We start from the raw sequence: 16,794 nt of genomic DNA on the forward strand, positions 1-16,794 counted from the left end.
AGACAGAGAAATGGGGTGGTGACGCTAATTATGGCGTCATCGCCGCTCACCATCTTGGTGGCATCCTCAAAGTTTTGGAGAATGGTACATATGTCTGACATCCATGTCCACTCCTGAGGTCTTATGTGTGTTGTCTGAACTGAATACCGATGGCCTTGTTGATGCTGGTACTCAACAGCTGCCCTTTTCTGCTCACAAATCCTTCCCAACATCTGCAATATAGAGTTCCAATGCGTGGGGACATCACACACCAGTCAGTGAGCCGGAAGCTGCAAATGCTGCTGAAGCATGATAAGGGCGGCAGAAGCTGTAGGTGACTTTCTAAAATGGGAACACAGGCAGCATACTTTGACAAGCAGATCAGGCAGCTCTGGGTAGGATTTGAGAAATCGCTGAACCAGGAGGTTCAGCACATGGGCCAGACATGGTACGTGTGTGAGTTCGCCTCACCTCAGAGCAGCAACCAGGTACCGGCCCATGTCACACACGACCATGCCTGGCTGTAGGTTTAGCGGTGTGAGCCACAGAACTGCCTGCTCTTTCAGAGCTGTCCACAATTCTTCAGAATTGTGCGATTTTTCACCTAAGCATATTAGCTTCTACACAGCCTGTTACCGCTTGGCCGAGGCAGTGCTGCAGTGCTTCCAGGTTGTGATTGTGACTGATGTGGTAATTTCGGAGATGGAGGCTGAGGTGCATTAGCTGTAGACTGTGGGGGCAACCCTGATTAATCTAGGACCCGCGATCCTTGGCGTCGGGAGGACTTGTTCCGTCCCAAGGTCCGACTGGGTCCCGGCTTCCACTATGTAAACCCAGTGTGCTGTCAGCGAGATGTACCATCCCTGCCCACAAGCACTTGTCCATGTGTCCGTGGTTTGGTGGACTTTCCTGGTAACTGCGTTGTTGAGGGCACGGCTTTTGGATTACACAAGCACGTTTTGGGATACTTGCTTGTGTAATGCGGGGACGGCACACCAGGAGAAATAGTGGCAGCTGGGGACCGAGTACCGAGGAACGGTCGCCGCCATCAGGTTGAGGAATGCTTCCGTCTCAACGAGCCTAAAAGACAACATTTCTAGCGCAAGCAGTCGCGAAATGTGGGACAATACACAAGCACGTGTCCCAAAACATTAGCCGTGCCCTAAACAACGTAGTTACCGGGAAAGTCCACATAACCACGGACACATGGACAAGTGCTTGTGGGCAGGGACGGTACATCTCGCTGACGGCACACTGAGTTAACATAGTGGAAGTCGGGAGCCAGTCGGACATTCGGACACAACACGTCCTCCCAACACCAAGGATTGCGGGCCCTAAGTCAATCAGAGTTGCCCCCACAGTCTACAGCTCCTGCACCTCATCCTCCTCAGCCTCCTCCTCCTCCATCTTAGAAATGACCACATCAGTCACAAGCTGGAAGCACTGCAGCATTGCCTCGGCCAAGCGGCAACAGGCTGTGCTAAAGCTAATATGCTTAGGTGACAAACCGCACAATGCTGAAGAGTTGCGGACAGCTCTGAAAGAGCAGGCCGATCAGTGGCTCACACCGTTGAACCTACAGCCAATCATGGTCGTGAATGAAAATGGCCGGAACCTAGTGGCGGCTCACACACATATCATGCCTGGCCCATGTGCTTAACCTCGTGGTTCAGCAGTTTCTCAAATCCTACCTGGAGCTGCCGGATCTGCTTGTTAAAGTACACCATCTGTGTATGCATTTTAGAAAGTCACCTACAGCTTCCACCGCCCTTGCCGTGCTTCAGCAGTGTTTGCAGCTTCTGGTTCCCAGATTGGTGTGTGATGTCCCCACGCATTGGAACTCTACACTGCAGATGTTGGGAAGGATTTGTGAGCAGAAAAGGGCAGTTGTTGAGTACCAGCATCATCAAGGCCGTCGGTATGAAGTTCAGACTCCACACATAAGACCTCAGGAGTGGACATGGATGTCAGACATATGTACCATCCTCCAAAACTTTGAGGACTCCACCAAGATGGTGAGCGCCGATGATGCCATAATTAACGTCACCATCCCGCTTCTCTGTCTTCTCTCACAATCAGAGAGGATGCATTGCAGGCGGAGCACGATGAGATGGATCAAGGAACCATATAGGGTGATTATACACAGCCCAGCCTCATCTCATCCCAATGTGGACTGGGTGGCAATAAGGGAGAGGAGGAGGAGGAAGAACAGGAGCTAGTTTTATGAGCTATAGATGGTACTACCAACACAACTGTCATACCGTCTGTTCAGCTTGGATGGCCTGAGGACAGAGAGGAGGAGGAGGATAGCTTGGTCAGTTGTCGTCTTGGAGAGGACACGGAAGTCTTGCCTGTTATCAGTATGGCACACATGGCTGAGTTTATGTTACGCTGCCTTTCCCGTGACCCTCAGGTTCTCAAAATTTTAGGTGAAAGTCATTACTGGTTGGTGACACTTCTAGACCCACGCTACAAGGAGAACTTTATATCTCTTATTCCTGAGGCGGACAGGTCTACTAAAATGGGGCTGTACCAGAAGGCCCTTGTTGCGGAACTATTTTAAAAATTCCCATCTGAAACCGCTTGCGGCAGAGGTCACAGTTCGTTGGACAACCAAGGAATACAGGCGAGAGAGACACAACTTCAATCCAGCAGAGACCAGGGAATACTGTCAATGTTCTGGGAGAATTTTCACAGCCCCTCCCATCGCACAGGCCCTGAGGCGTGGGGTACTGTCACAAGGAGTGCAAAGTTTGGGAAGATGCTGAGGGAGTACCTTGCCGACCGTACCAACGTCCTCCGTGATTCCTCTGTGCCTTTTAATTATTGGGTATTCAAGCTGGATACGTAGAATGAACTGGCTCTCTATGCCTTGGAGGTCCTGGGCTACCCTGCCGCTAGCATTTTATCAGAGCGGGTTTTTAGTGCCGCTGGTGGAATTATAACTGATAAGCGCATCCGCCTGTCAACTGAAAATGCTGCTGCTTTGTCTTAGCGGGTTTTTAGTTCTGCCGGTGGAATTATAACCGAAACTGAAAATGTTGACATGCTGACTCTTATAAAAATGAACATGGGCTGGATTGGGCCCGACTTCTCAACAACGCCGGATGATAGCAGCGTAACATAAACTCAAATCCAGTGTCTTTTTTGGGAATTGTATTCCCATGCACCTTTTCACACCCACACATGGTTATATGCCTTCTGATTTTGGCTATTTGCTCTTGTCCTCCTCCTTCTCCTCATCCTCATCCTCCACCACCATATCACCAGGGTGACAGTGGTCCGCTATGCAACACCCACATAATTTTTGTTAAAGGGTGTTTATGATGCCCGTAAATTTTTTTTATGCAGTATGTTCATGTATACCCCCCAGGAGTAAATGTTTGTCATCCCATACACTTAGTTCATGGGCATTACAAGTATAAGAGACTAGCTCCTTTCTAATTGGAACATTTTTTTTATGAGGCCCTCCTCCACGTCTCCTTCCAAAGGCATTGGAGTGCCTCCCAATTTTTGGCAACTCTTGCATTTACTGCATAGGCAAACACAATGGGAGACTCACTTCCTAATAATGGGAACATTGTTTTCAGGAGGCCCTCCTCTACATCTCTACCAAGGGGCGTTGTAGTAGGTCCAAATTTTTGGCAGCCCTTGCTTTCACTGCATAGGCTAACAGTATGGGAGACCCACTTCCTAATAATGGGAACATTGTTTTCAGGAGGCCCTCCTCTAAGTCACTTCAAAGGGGTATTGGGGTGGGTCCAAATTTTCAAAGGGGTATTGGGGTGCGTCCACATTTTGGGCAGCCCTGCCACTCACTGCATATGCAATAACAGTATAGGAGATCCACTCTTTAGAAATGGGAACAGCAAAGCATAGCCGGCTGATATCTCTCTAAGAATAGTGAGGGCCGACTTCTGGCCCTTTAAGAATAGTAAAGGTCGCCTGATGGCCCTATAAAAATAGGCTTTGTGACTTTCAGAGTCCCTCCTTCATAAATTAAACAGGATGTGTCTGATCATGTCTCACACACCACATGGCCAGATATGGTTGTAAAATGTTAAAATGACATTTCCCAATGAATGCATTTGTCATGTTTGAAAGCAATGCAAAAGTGCAATAACGCATGAAAAACGCTACGTGTGATCATAGCCCAAGGTGTGGAGGAGTATTTTTGGTTTTGGTTATTTATTTTGCCTTATATACAAGTCATTACCCTGGAAAGGATGTTCCTTAATATATTTCCCAGGAAAATGCATTTTGGTTTCGTTTTTGTATGTTTTATTGTGAGTCCGTAAAAGTGGCGTAATACCTCTGACAACGTTGTTGACACCAGTGACCTGGGAGTCCGAAATGCTGTTCCTATAACATTTGAACACTGTTCCCATCGATGTGGGCAATTTTTAGGCCCTCTGCAGACTTGCGGGGGGAGCCGCCTGAAAAATGCTCGAGTTTCCCATAGACTTACATTGTGCTCGTTGCTCGGGTCGAGCACCCAAGTATTCCAATGTGCTCGACCCGAACAACGAGCAGCCGAGCATTTTAGTGCTCGCCCATCACTAGTGAGCTGTTATTAATAGGCTGGGAAGATTCAAGGATAGTGAGCCCTTCCCGGCATAATAACACCAGACCCCAGCTGTCTGCTTTCCCTAAGCTGATTAAGAAAAATGAGGGGGACACCACGCCATTTTTTCTTTCTTTACTAGTTAAATACATGTACAGTGAGCTACACACGCACTGCGCTAATTATATATCTCACTGACTTCTTTCTATCTATTCTATGCATATATCTATTCTATCTATTCTATTCTGACGGGTCACACTGTGCATATACACTCATGGTCTGTGTGACGATTTTTTTCTCGCACCCACTGCTTTGCATTGCTGAGTCTCGTCCGATATATGCGGCCACTCGCAGCATGCTGAGATTTTTTCTCAGTCCGATTCGAGCTGAGAAAAAAATCACAGATGAACACAATCATTCAATAACATTAGTGAGAGTGCAATCCAATTTTTTATTGGATTGCACTCGTCCGATTTAAATGCAGATGACTATGAGCCCTTTGGGTTCGCTCACATCTATGTGTAAATCCGGCGATTCCAATGTGAGAAAAAAAAATTGCATTGCACTTGCACCAATGTGATTCAATAAGGCAGTGTTCATCTGTGAGATTTTTTCGTCAGGTGGAAATGGGTTGAGTAAAAAAATTGCAGCATGCGAACGCCTGAGACTCACCAATGCAAGTCAATGAGTACGAAAAAAAAAACGGACGGCACACGGACCATGCGTACTCCGTCCTTTTTTTCTCGCACACATCTCAGTAAAGACAGGAAATGTCATCAGCCAAGTACAATAAATCCACAGCAAAACCCTTAGAATAGATAGATAGATATCCTGTAGATATTTAATGTCACAACCCCCTTACATATAATAAAGTAGCACTCTTTAGTGCCCTTCATATGATACTAAAGGGTGGCTATGCTTATTTAACCTATTTAATAAAAAATAGTCTAAAAAAAATGACGTGGGGCCTCCCTATTTTTAATAACCAGCCAAGTGACAGCAGACAGCTGTTGGTAAGGGGACAATTTCCATGCACCTTTCCAGCCTATTAATATCAGCCCCCAGCTGTCTTCTTTGCCTCTGCTGGTTGTTAAAAATGGGGTAAACCTAAAAAAATGAGGTGGGGTCCCCCTATTTTTAATAACCAGCTAAGGCAAAGCACACATCTGGGGGCTGATATTAATAGGCTGGGAAGGGTCCATGGATATTGGAGCTGGCTGTGGAGATAATATGAGGGAGCTGGCTGTGGGGACATTGAGGGGCTGAATGTATTGGTATTGCTGTGCAGAGACCTTGTCTCTGCGCGGCAATACATTTCAATTAAATATGTGTCCAATGCGCTGACGTCGGCGGACCCCTGGACCTCGCCGCGATCATCAAGGGGTCTAGAGTGCATGTAGGCCGCATGTACAAAAAGGACATCAAGGAACGGAGGACAGGTGTGAACAAGCTTTTTGTTTGTCTTTTATGTGTATGTGAACAACAGTACAATAGGGGACATTACTACAATATAGGGACAAGAATGGGGTATTACTACAAGATGAAGACGAGGATGAGCACATTATTGCAAGAAGGTGACCAGGATGGGGCATTACTACAAGAAGGTTGTACTATCCATTGCCGGCGCCCTCGCATAGTTCCCCTGCACTCTTCATGAGGGACGCTGACAAACTCACTGCCCTGGTTACGGTAGCATCCTCACGCTCCTCTCCCCACTTCTCCTGAGAACAGTACACTGCTCCCATGCTCTTAAAGGGGCAGCATGCGCACCTGCAAAGATTCTCCCAGCCCAGGCATCTTGTATAAAAGGCACTCTCCCCAATAAGGAGGTGCCTGAGCAACCCCTACAGTTACTTTGTGTTTGTGTGTGTTCAACTGTATGTTGACAGGTATATACTGTACACATAGCTTCCAACCGTCCTGTTTTTGGCGGGACTGTCCCGCTTTGAGGGCTCAGTCCCGCTTCCCGTCACGGCTCAGCTGTTCTCCCGGCTGTGGAGGGTGGTGTTGCGGTGGTGGAGCAGCGGGCACAGGTAGTAGACAGCAGCCACAACTACCACGTGTGCCCCATGCTAAACATAATGAATATTCACTCTTCTTCATGCCCATGGGAGTGGAGAGGAGTGAATATCCATTCTCTTTAGTAGCGGTCACAGAGGATCGCAGAGTCGCAGCAGGAGCTGCTCTCGTGCTGAAAGTGCGCACTATTAAGGAGAGTGACTATTCACTCCTCTCCACGCTCATAGTCCCGGCGTGGAGAGGAGTGAATATCCCCGCAACTCACCTTGGCATCTAATAGAGCATGGCAGTGATGTCATGCGCTGCTCAGATACTGAGATCAGCTACTGACACACAGGACACAGTGCTGGAGCAGAGGGGAGGAAGGAAGGCGTGTAGAAGTGTTTATTTTTTTCATGTGTGCAGTGATGGGGGGCCATGCACACTAGGATAGTGGGGCCATACATACCAGGATAAGGGGTTAGGGGGCCATGCACACCAGGATTGGGGATGAGGGGGCCATGAACACCAGGAATGGGGATGAGGGGGCTATGCATACCAGGATTGAGGAAGAGGGGTACACACTTACCAGGATTGGGGAGGAGGGGCTCATGCATACCAGGATTGGGGAGGAGGGGGCCATGCATACCAGGATGGGAAGGAGGGGACCATGCATACCAGGATTGGGGATAAGGGGGCCATGTATATCAGAATTGGGGAGGAGGGGGCCATGCCTACTAGGATTGGGGAAGAGGGGGCCATGCATACCAGGATTGGGAGGAGGGGGCCATGCATACCAGGATTGGGAGGAGGGGGCCATGCATACCAGGATGGGGGTGATGGGGCCATGCATACCATGAATGGGGATAAGTGTGCCATGCATACCAGGATGGGGATAAGTGGGCCAAGCATACCAGGATTGGGAGGAGGGGGCCATGCATACCAGGATTGGGGAGGAGGGGGCCATGTATACCAGGATGGGGATGGGGGGGCATGCATACCAGGAATGGGGATTAGTGGGCCATCCATACCAGGAATGGGGATGAGGGCCGTCTGCTGAATGCCCCTCATTACCAGCTCCCCTTTGACAACTCCTCCTACCAGGGGAGAAAGAAATCCGTAAATGGGCGTGTATTGGTGTGTGGCCAAAATTTGCCTGCTCTTTATACTTTAAATGCTGCTCTATATACTGTACACACTGCTCTATATACTGTAAACGCTGCTCTATATACTGTACACACTGCACTATACTGCTCTATATACTGTACATACTGCTCTATATACTGTCTGTAAACACTGAACTATATACTGTACACACTGCTCTATATACTGTACACACAGAACTATATACTGTACAGACTTCTCTATATACTGTACATACTGCTCTATATACTGTATACACTGCTCTATATACTGTACACACTGCTCTATATACTGTACAGACTGTTCTATATACTGTACACACTGAACTATATACTGTACACGTTGCTCTATTATCTGGGACATCTATAAGGCTGCTGATCTGGGCTGTACACATGTTGTGTTAGGGATGAGTCGCATTGTGAAGCTGGCGCCTTATCAGAGCTCTTCACTCCATTAACTGCCGCAGCGTCACAGCTTCACACAGGGTCAGACACGATATTACACAGGTGATTGCAATCAGCCCCCTATGTGGATACGTGTTCACCCCCCAATACTCTGCACATTCGGGGTGTACTTATATTACAGGTCAGGGAGGTGGCAGTCAGCGGAGGCCATCGCCTGTGTTACCCTTCTGGGCTCTCAGCAGCTCCAGGTCGTCCCCACATCGTACAATCCGCTTCCTGTACGATGGATATTGTAGTAAAGATCCCTGTGATGGTGACAAGAGCCGGGAATAGGAGGAACGAGCTCCCGCAGCAGTTTTATCTCCCCGGATACACAGTGATGCGCAGATCGGGAGGACGGCGGCGATGATCCCGGGACCTCCTCTCGGCTCTTTCCCGGCATCTCTGCTGGTGACGGCTACAAACGGTCAGTGGAGATGATGGAGAAGAGGAAGCGACGGAGAAAGCGCGCTCTGCTGTCCGGTGTTAGACGGTAAAGGGCTTTTATCCCGGGCAGGGAAGCACAAGGGGAGAGCGGAGCTTCACTCGGGCTCAGCAGGGAGGAGGCGGGGCCTGTGCTCAGTGTCAGCCAATAGATGCTCAGGACGGTGCAGATCAGCAGCCAATCAGTGCGCAGTAAGCCTGTACATATAACAGGCGCCTCCAGCTCCGGCCTCAGTGTTTTCCTATCAGGAGATATTTGTGTTCTAGTTCCGCAGCACACGATGGCCGAGACCGCACCAGCCGCCGCTCCCCCTCCCGCAGAACCGGCCGCCAAATCCAAGAAACAGCCGAAGAAATCCGCCGCCGGGGGCGCCAAGAAAAGCAAGAAACCCTCCGGTCCCAGCGTCGCCGATCTGATCGTGAAAGCCGTGTCCGCCTCTAAGGAGCGCAGTGGGGTGTCTCTGGCCGCCCTGAAGAAGGCTCTGTCTGCCGGAGGATACGATGTAGAGAAGAACAACAGCCGCCTGAAGCTGGCCGTCAAGGCTCTGGTCACCAAGGGCGCCCTCCTCCAGGTGCAGGGCAGCGGCGCCTCCGGGTCCTTCAAGCTAAACAAGAAGCAGCAGGAGACTAAGGACAAAGCGGCCAAGAAGAAGTCAGCAGCTGCGGCCAAGCCCAAGAAACCCGCTGCAGCCAAGAAAGCCGCCAAGTCTCCGAAGAAGCCCAAGAAGGCTCCCACCGCGGCCAAGAAGAGCCCGAAAAAGGCCAAGAAGCCCGCAGCAGCTGCCAAGAAGGCGGCCAAGAGCCCCAAGAAGCCAAAGGCCGCTCCGAAGCCCAAGAAGGTGACGAAGAGTCCGGCTAAGAAAGCTGCTAAACCCAAAGCTGCCAAGAGTCCTGCTAAGAAGGCAGCTAAAGCCAAGAAGCCCGCAGCTAAGAAATAATCCAAAGCTGCCATGTTATTACCCCACAAAGGCTCTTTTTAGAGCCACCACCTTGTCCCCTTCAGAGCTGTATGATCAGTGCCACCACCTTGTCCCCGGCAGAGCTGTATGATCAGTGCCACCACCTTGTCCCCGGCAGCGCTGTATGATCAGTGCCACCACCTTGTCCCCGGCAGAGCTGTATGATCAGAGCCTCCACCTTGTCCCCGGCAGAGCTGTATGATCAGAGCCACCACCTTGTCCCCTCCCTGCAGAGCTGTATGATAAGTGCCACCACCTTGTCCCCGGCAGAGCTGTATAATCAGTGCCACCACCTTGTCCCCGGCAGCGCTGTATGATCAGTGCCACCACCTTGTCCCCGGCAGCGCTGTATGATCAGTGCCACCACCTTGTCCCCGGCAGAGCTGTATGATCAGTGCCACCACCTTGTCCCCGGCAGAGCTGTATGATCAGTGCCACCACCTTGTCCCCGGCAGAGCTGTATGATCAGTGCCACCACCTTGTCCCCGGCAGAGCTGTATGATCAGTGCCACCACCTTGTCCCCGGCAGAGCTGTATGATTAGTTCCACCACCTTGTCCCCGCCAGAGCTGTATTTTCAGTGCCACCACCTTGTCCCCGCCAGAGCTGTATGATCAGTGCCACCACCTTGTCCCCGGCAGAGCTGTATGATTAGTGCCACCACCTTGTCCCCGCCAGAGCTGCATGATTAGTGCCACCACCTTGTCCCCGGCAGAGCTGTATTTTCAGTGCCACCACCTTGTCCCCGGCAGAGCTGTATGATCAGAGCCACCACCTTGTCCCCTCCCTGCAGAGCTGTATAATCAGTGCCATCATCTTGTCCCCGGCAGAGCTGTATGATCAGAGCCACCACCTTGTCCCCTGCAGAGCTGTATAATCAGTGCCATCATCTTGTCCCCGGCAGAGCTGTATGATCAGTGCCACCACCTTGTCCCCTGCAGAGCTGTATAATCAGTGCCATCATCTTGTCCCCGGCAGAGCTGTATGATCAGAGCCACCACCTTGTCCCCTGCAGAGCTGTATGATCAGTGCCACCACCTTGTCCCCGGCAGAGCTGTATAAGTGCCACCACCTTGTCCTCTGCAGAGCTGTATAATCAGTGCCACCACCTTGTCCCCGGCAGAGCTGTATAAGTGCCACCACCTTGTCCCCGGCAGAGCTGTATGATCAGTGCCACCACCTTGTCCCCGGCAGAGCTGTATGATCAGTGCCACCACCTTGTCCCCGGCAGAGCTGTATGATCTGTGCTACCACCTTGTCCCCGGCAGAGCTGTATGATCAGTGCCACCACCTTGTCCCCTGCAGAGCTTTATGATCAGTGCCACCACCTTGTCCCCGGCAGAGCTGTATGATCAGTGCCACCACCTTGTCCCCGGCAGAGCTGTATGATCAGTGCCACCACCTTGTCCCCGGCAGAGCTGTATGATCAGAGCCACCACCTTGTCCCCGGCAGAGCTGTATGATCAGTGCCATCATCTTGTCCCCGGCAGATCTGTATGATCAGTGCCCGTATATCCTGCCGCTTCTAGATTATAGTGTGTACAGGGAGCGGCTCCAGTGTTATAATGAATAAGCTTTTCCCCACATCTCCGCATAGAGCTGCGCTGTGTCCCGATCACACCAGTGCAGGTGACCGATCAGTGTAATCAATGGAGGGAAGGGGCCGATGTCCTACAGAAATCTAATTCTTACATCATCCTAATCAATCACCACTTGTAACCTGCGTCTTTATTAGTGAAAGGATTAGTGTGCGGTTATTACTTCGATGTGAGAATTGGAGAACCAGTGATTTGACTGATGATAGAGTAGACCCTGTACAGCTCCGTGTACTGGTGACATAGAAGAACAGTGACGACGGCGGCTCTTGCTGTAGAAGCCGCATGTAGACATGGTGTGACCCTGTGCCAGTATCCGCAGCCAGAAAAGAGTGTGAACAGAGACCCTGCCCCTCTTTTTGAGGGCGGGATTAATGGGCGTTGGGATGATTTTGGGAATAATGATTGGTCGCGGATATCACACCTGTTTTGGCGGCTCATGTTAATTTATGATATTATCAATGCAGTGCAGGGGGCGTGTTCACATGACGCGGTAACAGGAGCAGAGGAGTATAAATATCCCGCTCTCTCCGCTCCTCTCATCACTTCTGTTCTCCTCTATACAGAGCTATGGCCAGAACTAAGCAGACCGCTCGTAAATCCACCGGAGGGAAAGCTCCCCGCAAGCAGCTGGCCACTAAGGCCGCCAGGAAAAGCGCTCCCGCCACTGGCGGAGTGAAGAAGCCTCACCGCTACCGGCCAGGGACAGTCGCTCTCCGTGAGATCCGCCGTTACCAGAAGTCCACCGAGCTGCTGATCCGTAAGCTTCCCTTCCAGCGCCTGGTGAGAGAAATCGCCCAGGACTTCAAGACCGATCTCCGCTTCCAGAGCTCGGCCGTCATGGCGCTGCAGGAGGCCAGCGAGGCTTATCTGGTGGGGCTGTTTGAGGACACAAATCTGTGCGCGATCCACGCTAAGAGGGTCACCATCATGCCCAAAGACATCCAGCTGGCCCGCCGGATCCGTGGGGAGAGAGCTTAGATCCGTCCTACACGTCTGACTATAACAAAGGCTCTTTTCAGAGCCACCAAATCCTCCATAATAACGAGCTGATCCCTCACATCTGCTTCATATTCTGCTGAGTATTCACTTGTGCTCAGTAACATCAGGGGCGCTCAGTTCTCTTCTCAGTCCGCTATTGGTATCTGGGGGGATTATAACCCTCCAATGCAGTTATAAGGGTGTGTAGAAATGATTGATGACTACACGAAGTACATTCTACTCATTCAACCACTTAATATTCGTATCCCCACTAGTTTTCGCACCGATCCTGCCGCACATCCAATAATATCAGCTTTATATAATGTATTAGGAGTCTGGACTGTGTTGTGAAGGAATCTAGGAAACATGCGCAGATTTCTTGGTGTATATGATGCGATCATTATAGGACGTCCATTATCCAGCGCTATCTCCTGTGAACACTCGCTGACTCCTATCAGCCGCACGGGTCTGATCCTGGAAACGCATCAGGATTAAGAGACTAATATCCTCTGCAGCTCTGTAGTAGGTTTATCTAGATAATATTAACCTACATTTTATAAAATCCCCGCCTCCTTCTTTCAAAGTTCTCTGTAAACTGCAGTATCTCGTTTCTTTATATTCCCGGCACTCGGAATATTGCTGGTGTGATGGAGTCACCATTGTTAGAATCAGTTCTGCACTTTGTGTTATAGAAAGCGGATACTGTTCCCTCGATCCTGGAAATGATAGAAATTCCTGTATGGAACCAAGAGACCATTGATCGCTCAACACAAGCAAATTTCCTGATATCCGACAGTCCTGAAACCACGTGATCCAGAAGGACAAAGAACAGAAAAAGCCATCAGCCCCTGAGCGGGGACTTCCTATTCGGTAACTATTAACATTAGCTCCTCCCCTTCCTCTGCTGATTGGCTGAACACAGGACGTTAGGGAGTTTGAATTTCCCGCTCCTTGTAGTTTCCGCAGCTTCTACATGTAATTGTGTTACTACTTCTGCTGTGAAGAGAAGTGTCCGGTCTATAGATAAACTCCACTGAGCACATTCATGTAATCACCTTCCAGATCACAGTGTATTCTCCATTGGATATGGGACCACTGGAATGAGAATCAATCAGCTGCTCAGTGATTATGTTATTTATACGGTTCCTTTTTTATTTGCCCAATCTGAGCTGTTGTCTTTATCTTCTACAGGAAGATAACAAATGTTCTCTAAGTGCAAATCCTCAAATGAAGAAACAAGTGATATCTGAGTTTTATGATCTCTGTCAATTACAATACAAGTGTTATTAGGAGAAAGTAAATATGGTCATTTCTGATGAGCGGAAAATCCCAGTGGTGGCAAAATATTAAGTATCTGAGCAGTGCTGCTGACCGCGGCTTCCTCCCTGCACTGTCCTTAGAAGAGGCAATAATCCTGGCTGCCACAATCCTCCTCTGATCGTGTCCAGGCATGGTCACATGCTGCTGCTCCTGGCAAATCACCGCACCCCAAGAGCAATTCCATCAGAAGTGACAAGCCCGTTTTGGAAACGTCACAGAGCTCAGTCAGGATCCTATAGATTAGTCACCGGGAGCAGCCAGAATGTCACATGTATTAATACATGTAGATTGTACAGAATGAAGCCATGGCAAGGGATGATGAGGGGAGTAGTAAGATGCGGAAATGACCATGGAGATGTGAATAGCATGTTAGGAATATGCTGGTATGATGGAAGTGGGGGTTAATCACTGTCAGTGCCGCTATCTGTATATTCAGCAGTGATCTGATGCTTCTACTCAGCTTCATCTCACTTGCAGGAGGTTGGTGTCGTGTCTGCCCTTTTATTTATAGACTGTATCTGACACATTTCTCATCACAGGGAAAAATATATATTAGACGCTGCGGAAACTGCACAATGAGCGGGAAATTCAAACTCCCAAACAGTTCTGTGTTCAGCCAATCAGCAGAGGAAGGAGGAGCTAATGTAGATTCTGTAAGACCCGCCCTGGAAACGCGTCATCTCTGCAGTCCTCTCTCTGGTCCATCTATACGCTATATAAAAGAAGAGTCGGTGCGGTTTAGTCATTTTTCTACTGACTATTTGGAGGATGTCTGGTCGCGGTAAAGGAGGGAAAGGTCTCGGGAAGGGCGGTGCCAAGCGGCACAGGAAGGTGCTCCGTGATAACATCCAGGGCATCACCAAGCCTGCCATCCGCCGTCTCGCTCGCAGAGGAGGCGTCAAGCGCATCTCCGGCCTCATCTATGAAGAGACTCGCGGTGTCCTGAAAGTCTTCCTGGAGAACGTGATCCGTGACGCCGTCACCTACACCGAGCACGCCAAGAGGAAGACCGTCACCGCTATGGACGTGGTGTACGCGCTCAAGCGCCAGGGCCGCACTCTCTACGGCTTCGGAGGTTAATTGTATTCTCTGCTCCATCCTGACAACCCAAAGGCTCTTTTCAGAGCCACCACATCTTCTGAGAGGCTACAATCTCCTGTTGCTGTGCCGGGAGCTGATCTCTACTGTGCACTGGTGATCTCTGTATTCTGGCTGGTAGATCGCTCAGGTGTCCGGTTCTCATCAGTGTAAGTTTTGTGCTTCCCATATTGGGGAGAACGGCGGACAGTGATTCTATCACTAGTGAGATAACACCGATCCGCGGTTACTACAGAACATTGGATCCAGGTCCTGCAGTGAGAAGAATGTGACTCTACTACATATTTCCACATCAGATTATTATAGCGCCATTTATTCCATGGCACTTTACATGTGAAGAAGGGGTATACATACAAGAGCAATTACAATAATCTTGAACACAATGTGACGGCGACTGGTACAGGAGGAGCGAGGACCCTGCCTGCGATGGCTCAGTCTACAAGTGATGGGTGAGGGTAGAGCTGGTCGTACAGCATTATTTGTGGAGTGGTGGTTACTGCAGGTTGTAGGCTTGTCGGAAGAGGTGGGTCTTCAGGCTCTTTTTGAAGGTTTCCACGGTCGACGAGAGTCTGATGTGTTGGGGTAGAAAGTTCCAGAGTAGGGGAGACGCACGGGAGAAATCTTGTATGTGATTGTGGGAAGGGGCGATAAGAGGGGAGTAGAGAAGGAGATCTTGTGAGGATCGGAGGTTGCGTGCGGGTATGTTGCGGGAGAGTAGGCAAGATATATGTGGAGGAGACAGGTTGTGAATGGCTTTGTATGTCATGGTTAGGGTTTTTAACTGGAGTCTCTGGGCAATGGGGAGCCAGTGAAGAGATTGACAGAGAGGAGAGGCTGGGGGAAAAGTGGATTAGTCGGGCAGCAGAGTTTAGGATGGATTGGAGGGGTGCGAGAGTGTTAGAATGGAGGCCACAGAGCAGGAGGTTGCAGTAGTCAAGGCGGGAGATGAGAGCGTGCACTAGTGTTTTTGCAGATTCATGGTTGAGGAATGTGCGGATCCGGGAGATATTTTTGAGTTGGAGTCGGCAGGAAGTGGAAAGGACTTGGATATGTGGTTTGAAGGAGAGTTCAGAGTCCAGGGTTACCCCAAGGCAGCGAGCTTGATGGACTGGGGAGAGTGGGCAGCTATTGACGTTGATAGGTCAGTTGGGGGGGGTTGAATGAGATGGCGGAAAGATGATGAATTCTGTTTTGTCCATGTTAAGTTTTAGAAATCTAGCAGAGAAGAAGGATGAAATAGCAGACAGACATTGTGGGATTTTGGTTAGTAAGGAGGTGATATCAGGTCCAAAGAGGCAGATCTGTGTGTCGTCAGCATAGAGGTGATAATGAAAGCCATGAGACTCTATGAGCTGTCCCAGGCCTAAGGTGTAGATGGAGATGAGCAGGGGTCCTAGAACTGAACCTTGGGGGACACCGACAGATAGGGGGTGAGATGAGGAGGTGGTCTGTGAGTGAGAGACACTGAATGTCCTGTCTGTTAGATATGAGGAGATCCAGGATAGGGCCCAGTTTGTGATGCCAAGAGATGAGTTTTTTGTAAGAGGGAATAGTCCACTGTGTCGAAGGCAGATGACAGGTCTAAGAGGAGGAGGACAGAATAGTGTCGCTTATATTTGGCGGTTAGTAGGTCGTTGGTAACTTTGGTCAGTGCAGTTTCAGTAGAATGGTGCGGTGGGAAACCAGATTGTAGGTGGTCGAAGAGGGAGCAGGAGGAGAGGTGGGAGGACAGCTCAGAATGGACGTGTTGTTCCAGTAGTTTTGAGGCATAGGGGAGAAGTGATATGGGGCGATAGCTAGACAGAGAGGATGGGTGTGATTGAGGCAGCGATTATTCCTCGTTTACATCACATACAGGAGTCTGTAGAGTTTCGGGATTAGGGGAGCAGATCTTTTTCTTCAGTACATTGCATCACAATCACTATTGTGGAGGACTATATACTGATCGGGGATTTATCCTACAAGAGACATTTCTAGAAAGATCAATTCTACTTTCCCATGCAGATCTCATTATGTCTCCCCGATCATCTCCTCAGCAGTTTTCCAGTAATCCATTTACAGATCAATTCTACAGCTAAAGGCAGGAGGTTTGTGACAGGACACGTACGATTGTGGATTGCAGATTGCTGAGAGTTCATTGCTCAGAACATTACACTCTGCTGTCAGGCATGCAGTATAGGTCAGGCATGCAGTATAGGTCAGGCATGCAGTATAGGTCAGGCATGCAGTATAGGTCAGGCATGCAGTATAGGTCAGGCATGCAGTATAGGT

General features: G+C 49.7%; 3 protein-coding genes across 3 annotated transcripts; all 3 read left to right on the forward strand.

The window, feature by feature from the left end:
* Positions 1–8,807: 8,807 nt before the first annotated feature.
* Positions 8,808–9,509, forward strand: LOC141161014 (histone H1A-like). The gene has a single exon (XM_073645807.1). The coding sequence runs from the start codon at positions 8,853–8,855 to the stop codon at positions 9,507–9,509; it is 657 nt and encodes a 218-aa protein (XP_073501908.1). The 5' UTR covers positions 8,808–8,852.
* A 2,179-nt stretch (positions 9,510–11,688) lies between these two features.
* On the forward strand, positions 11,689–12,121 carry LOC141161015 (histone H3). Its single transcript, XM_073645809.1, has one exon. It carries the CDS (start codon positions 11,695–11,697, stop codon positions 12,103–12,105), a length of 411 nt encoding a protein of 136 aa, XP_073501910.1. The 5' UTR covers positions 11,689–11,694; the 3' UTR covers positions 12,106–12,121.
* Positions 12,122–14,193: 2,072 nt separating this feature from the next.
* LOC141161016 (histone H4) lies at positions 14,194–14,505 on the forward strand. The gene has a single exon (XM_073645810.1). It carries the CDS (start codon positions 14,194–14,196, stop codon positions 14,503–14,505), a length of 312 nt encoding a protein of 103 aa, XP_073501911.1.
* The last annotated feature ends 2,289 nt before the right edge of the window (positions 14,506–16,794 follow it).

Source organism: Phyllobates terribilis, unplaced genomic scaffold (genome assembly GCF_046119375.1).
Source record: "Phyllobates terribilis strain yellow unplaced genomic scaffold, ASM4611937v1 Scaffold_9__5_contigs__length_417890890, whole genome shotgun sequence".
In the NCBI taxonomy this organism is placed as follows: Eukaryota; Metazoa; Chordata; class Amphibia; order Anura; family Dendrobatidae; genus Phyllobates; species Phyllobates terribilis.

Bases quoted from the DNA above. Each gene is read 5' to 3' on its own strand.
- LOC141161014 (XM_073645807.1), top strand. From the start codon at position 8,853: ATGGCCGAGACCGCACCAGCCGCCGCTCCCCCTCCCGCAGAACCGGCC.
- LOC141161015 (XM_073645809.1), top strand. From the start codon at position 11,695: ATGGCCAGAACTAAGCAGACCGCTCGTAAATCCACCGGAGGGAAAGCT.
- LOC141161016 (XM_073645810.1), top strand. From the start codon at position 14,194: ATGTCTGGTCGCGGTAAAGGAGGGAAAGGTCTCGGGAAGGGCGGTGCC.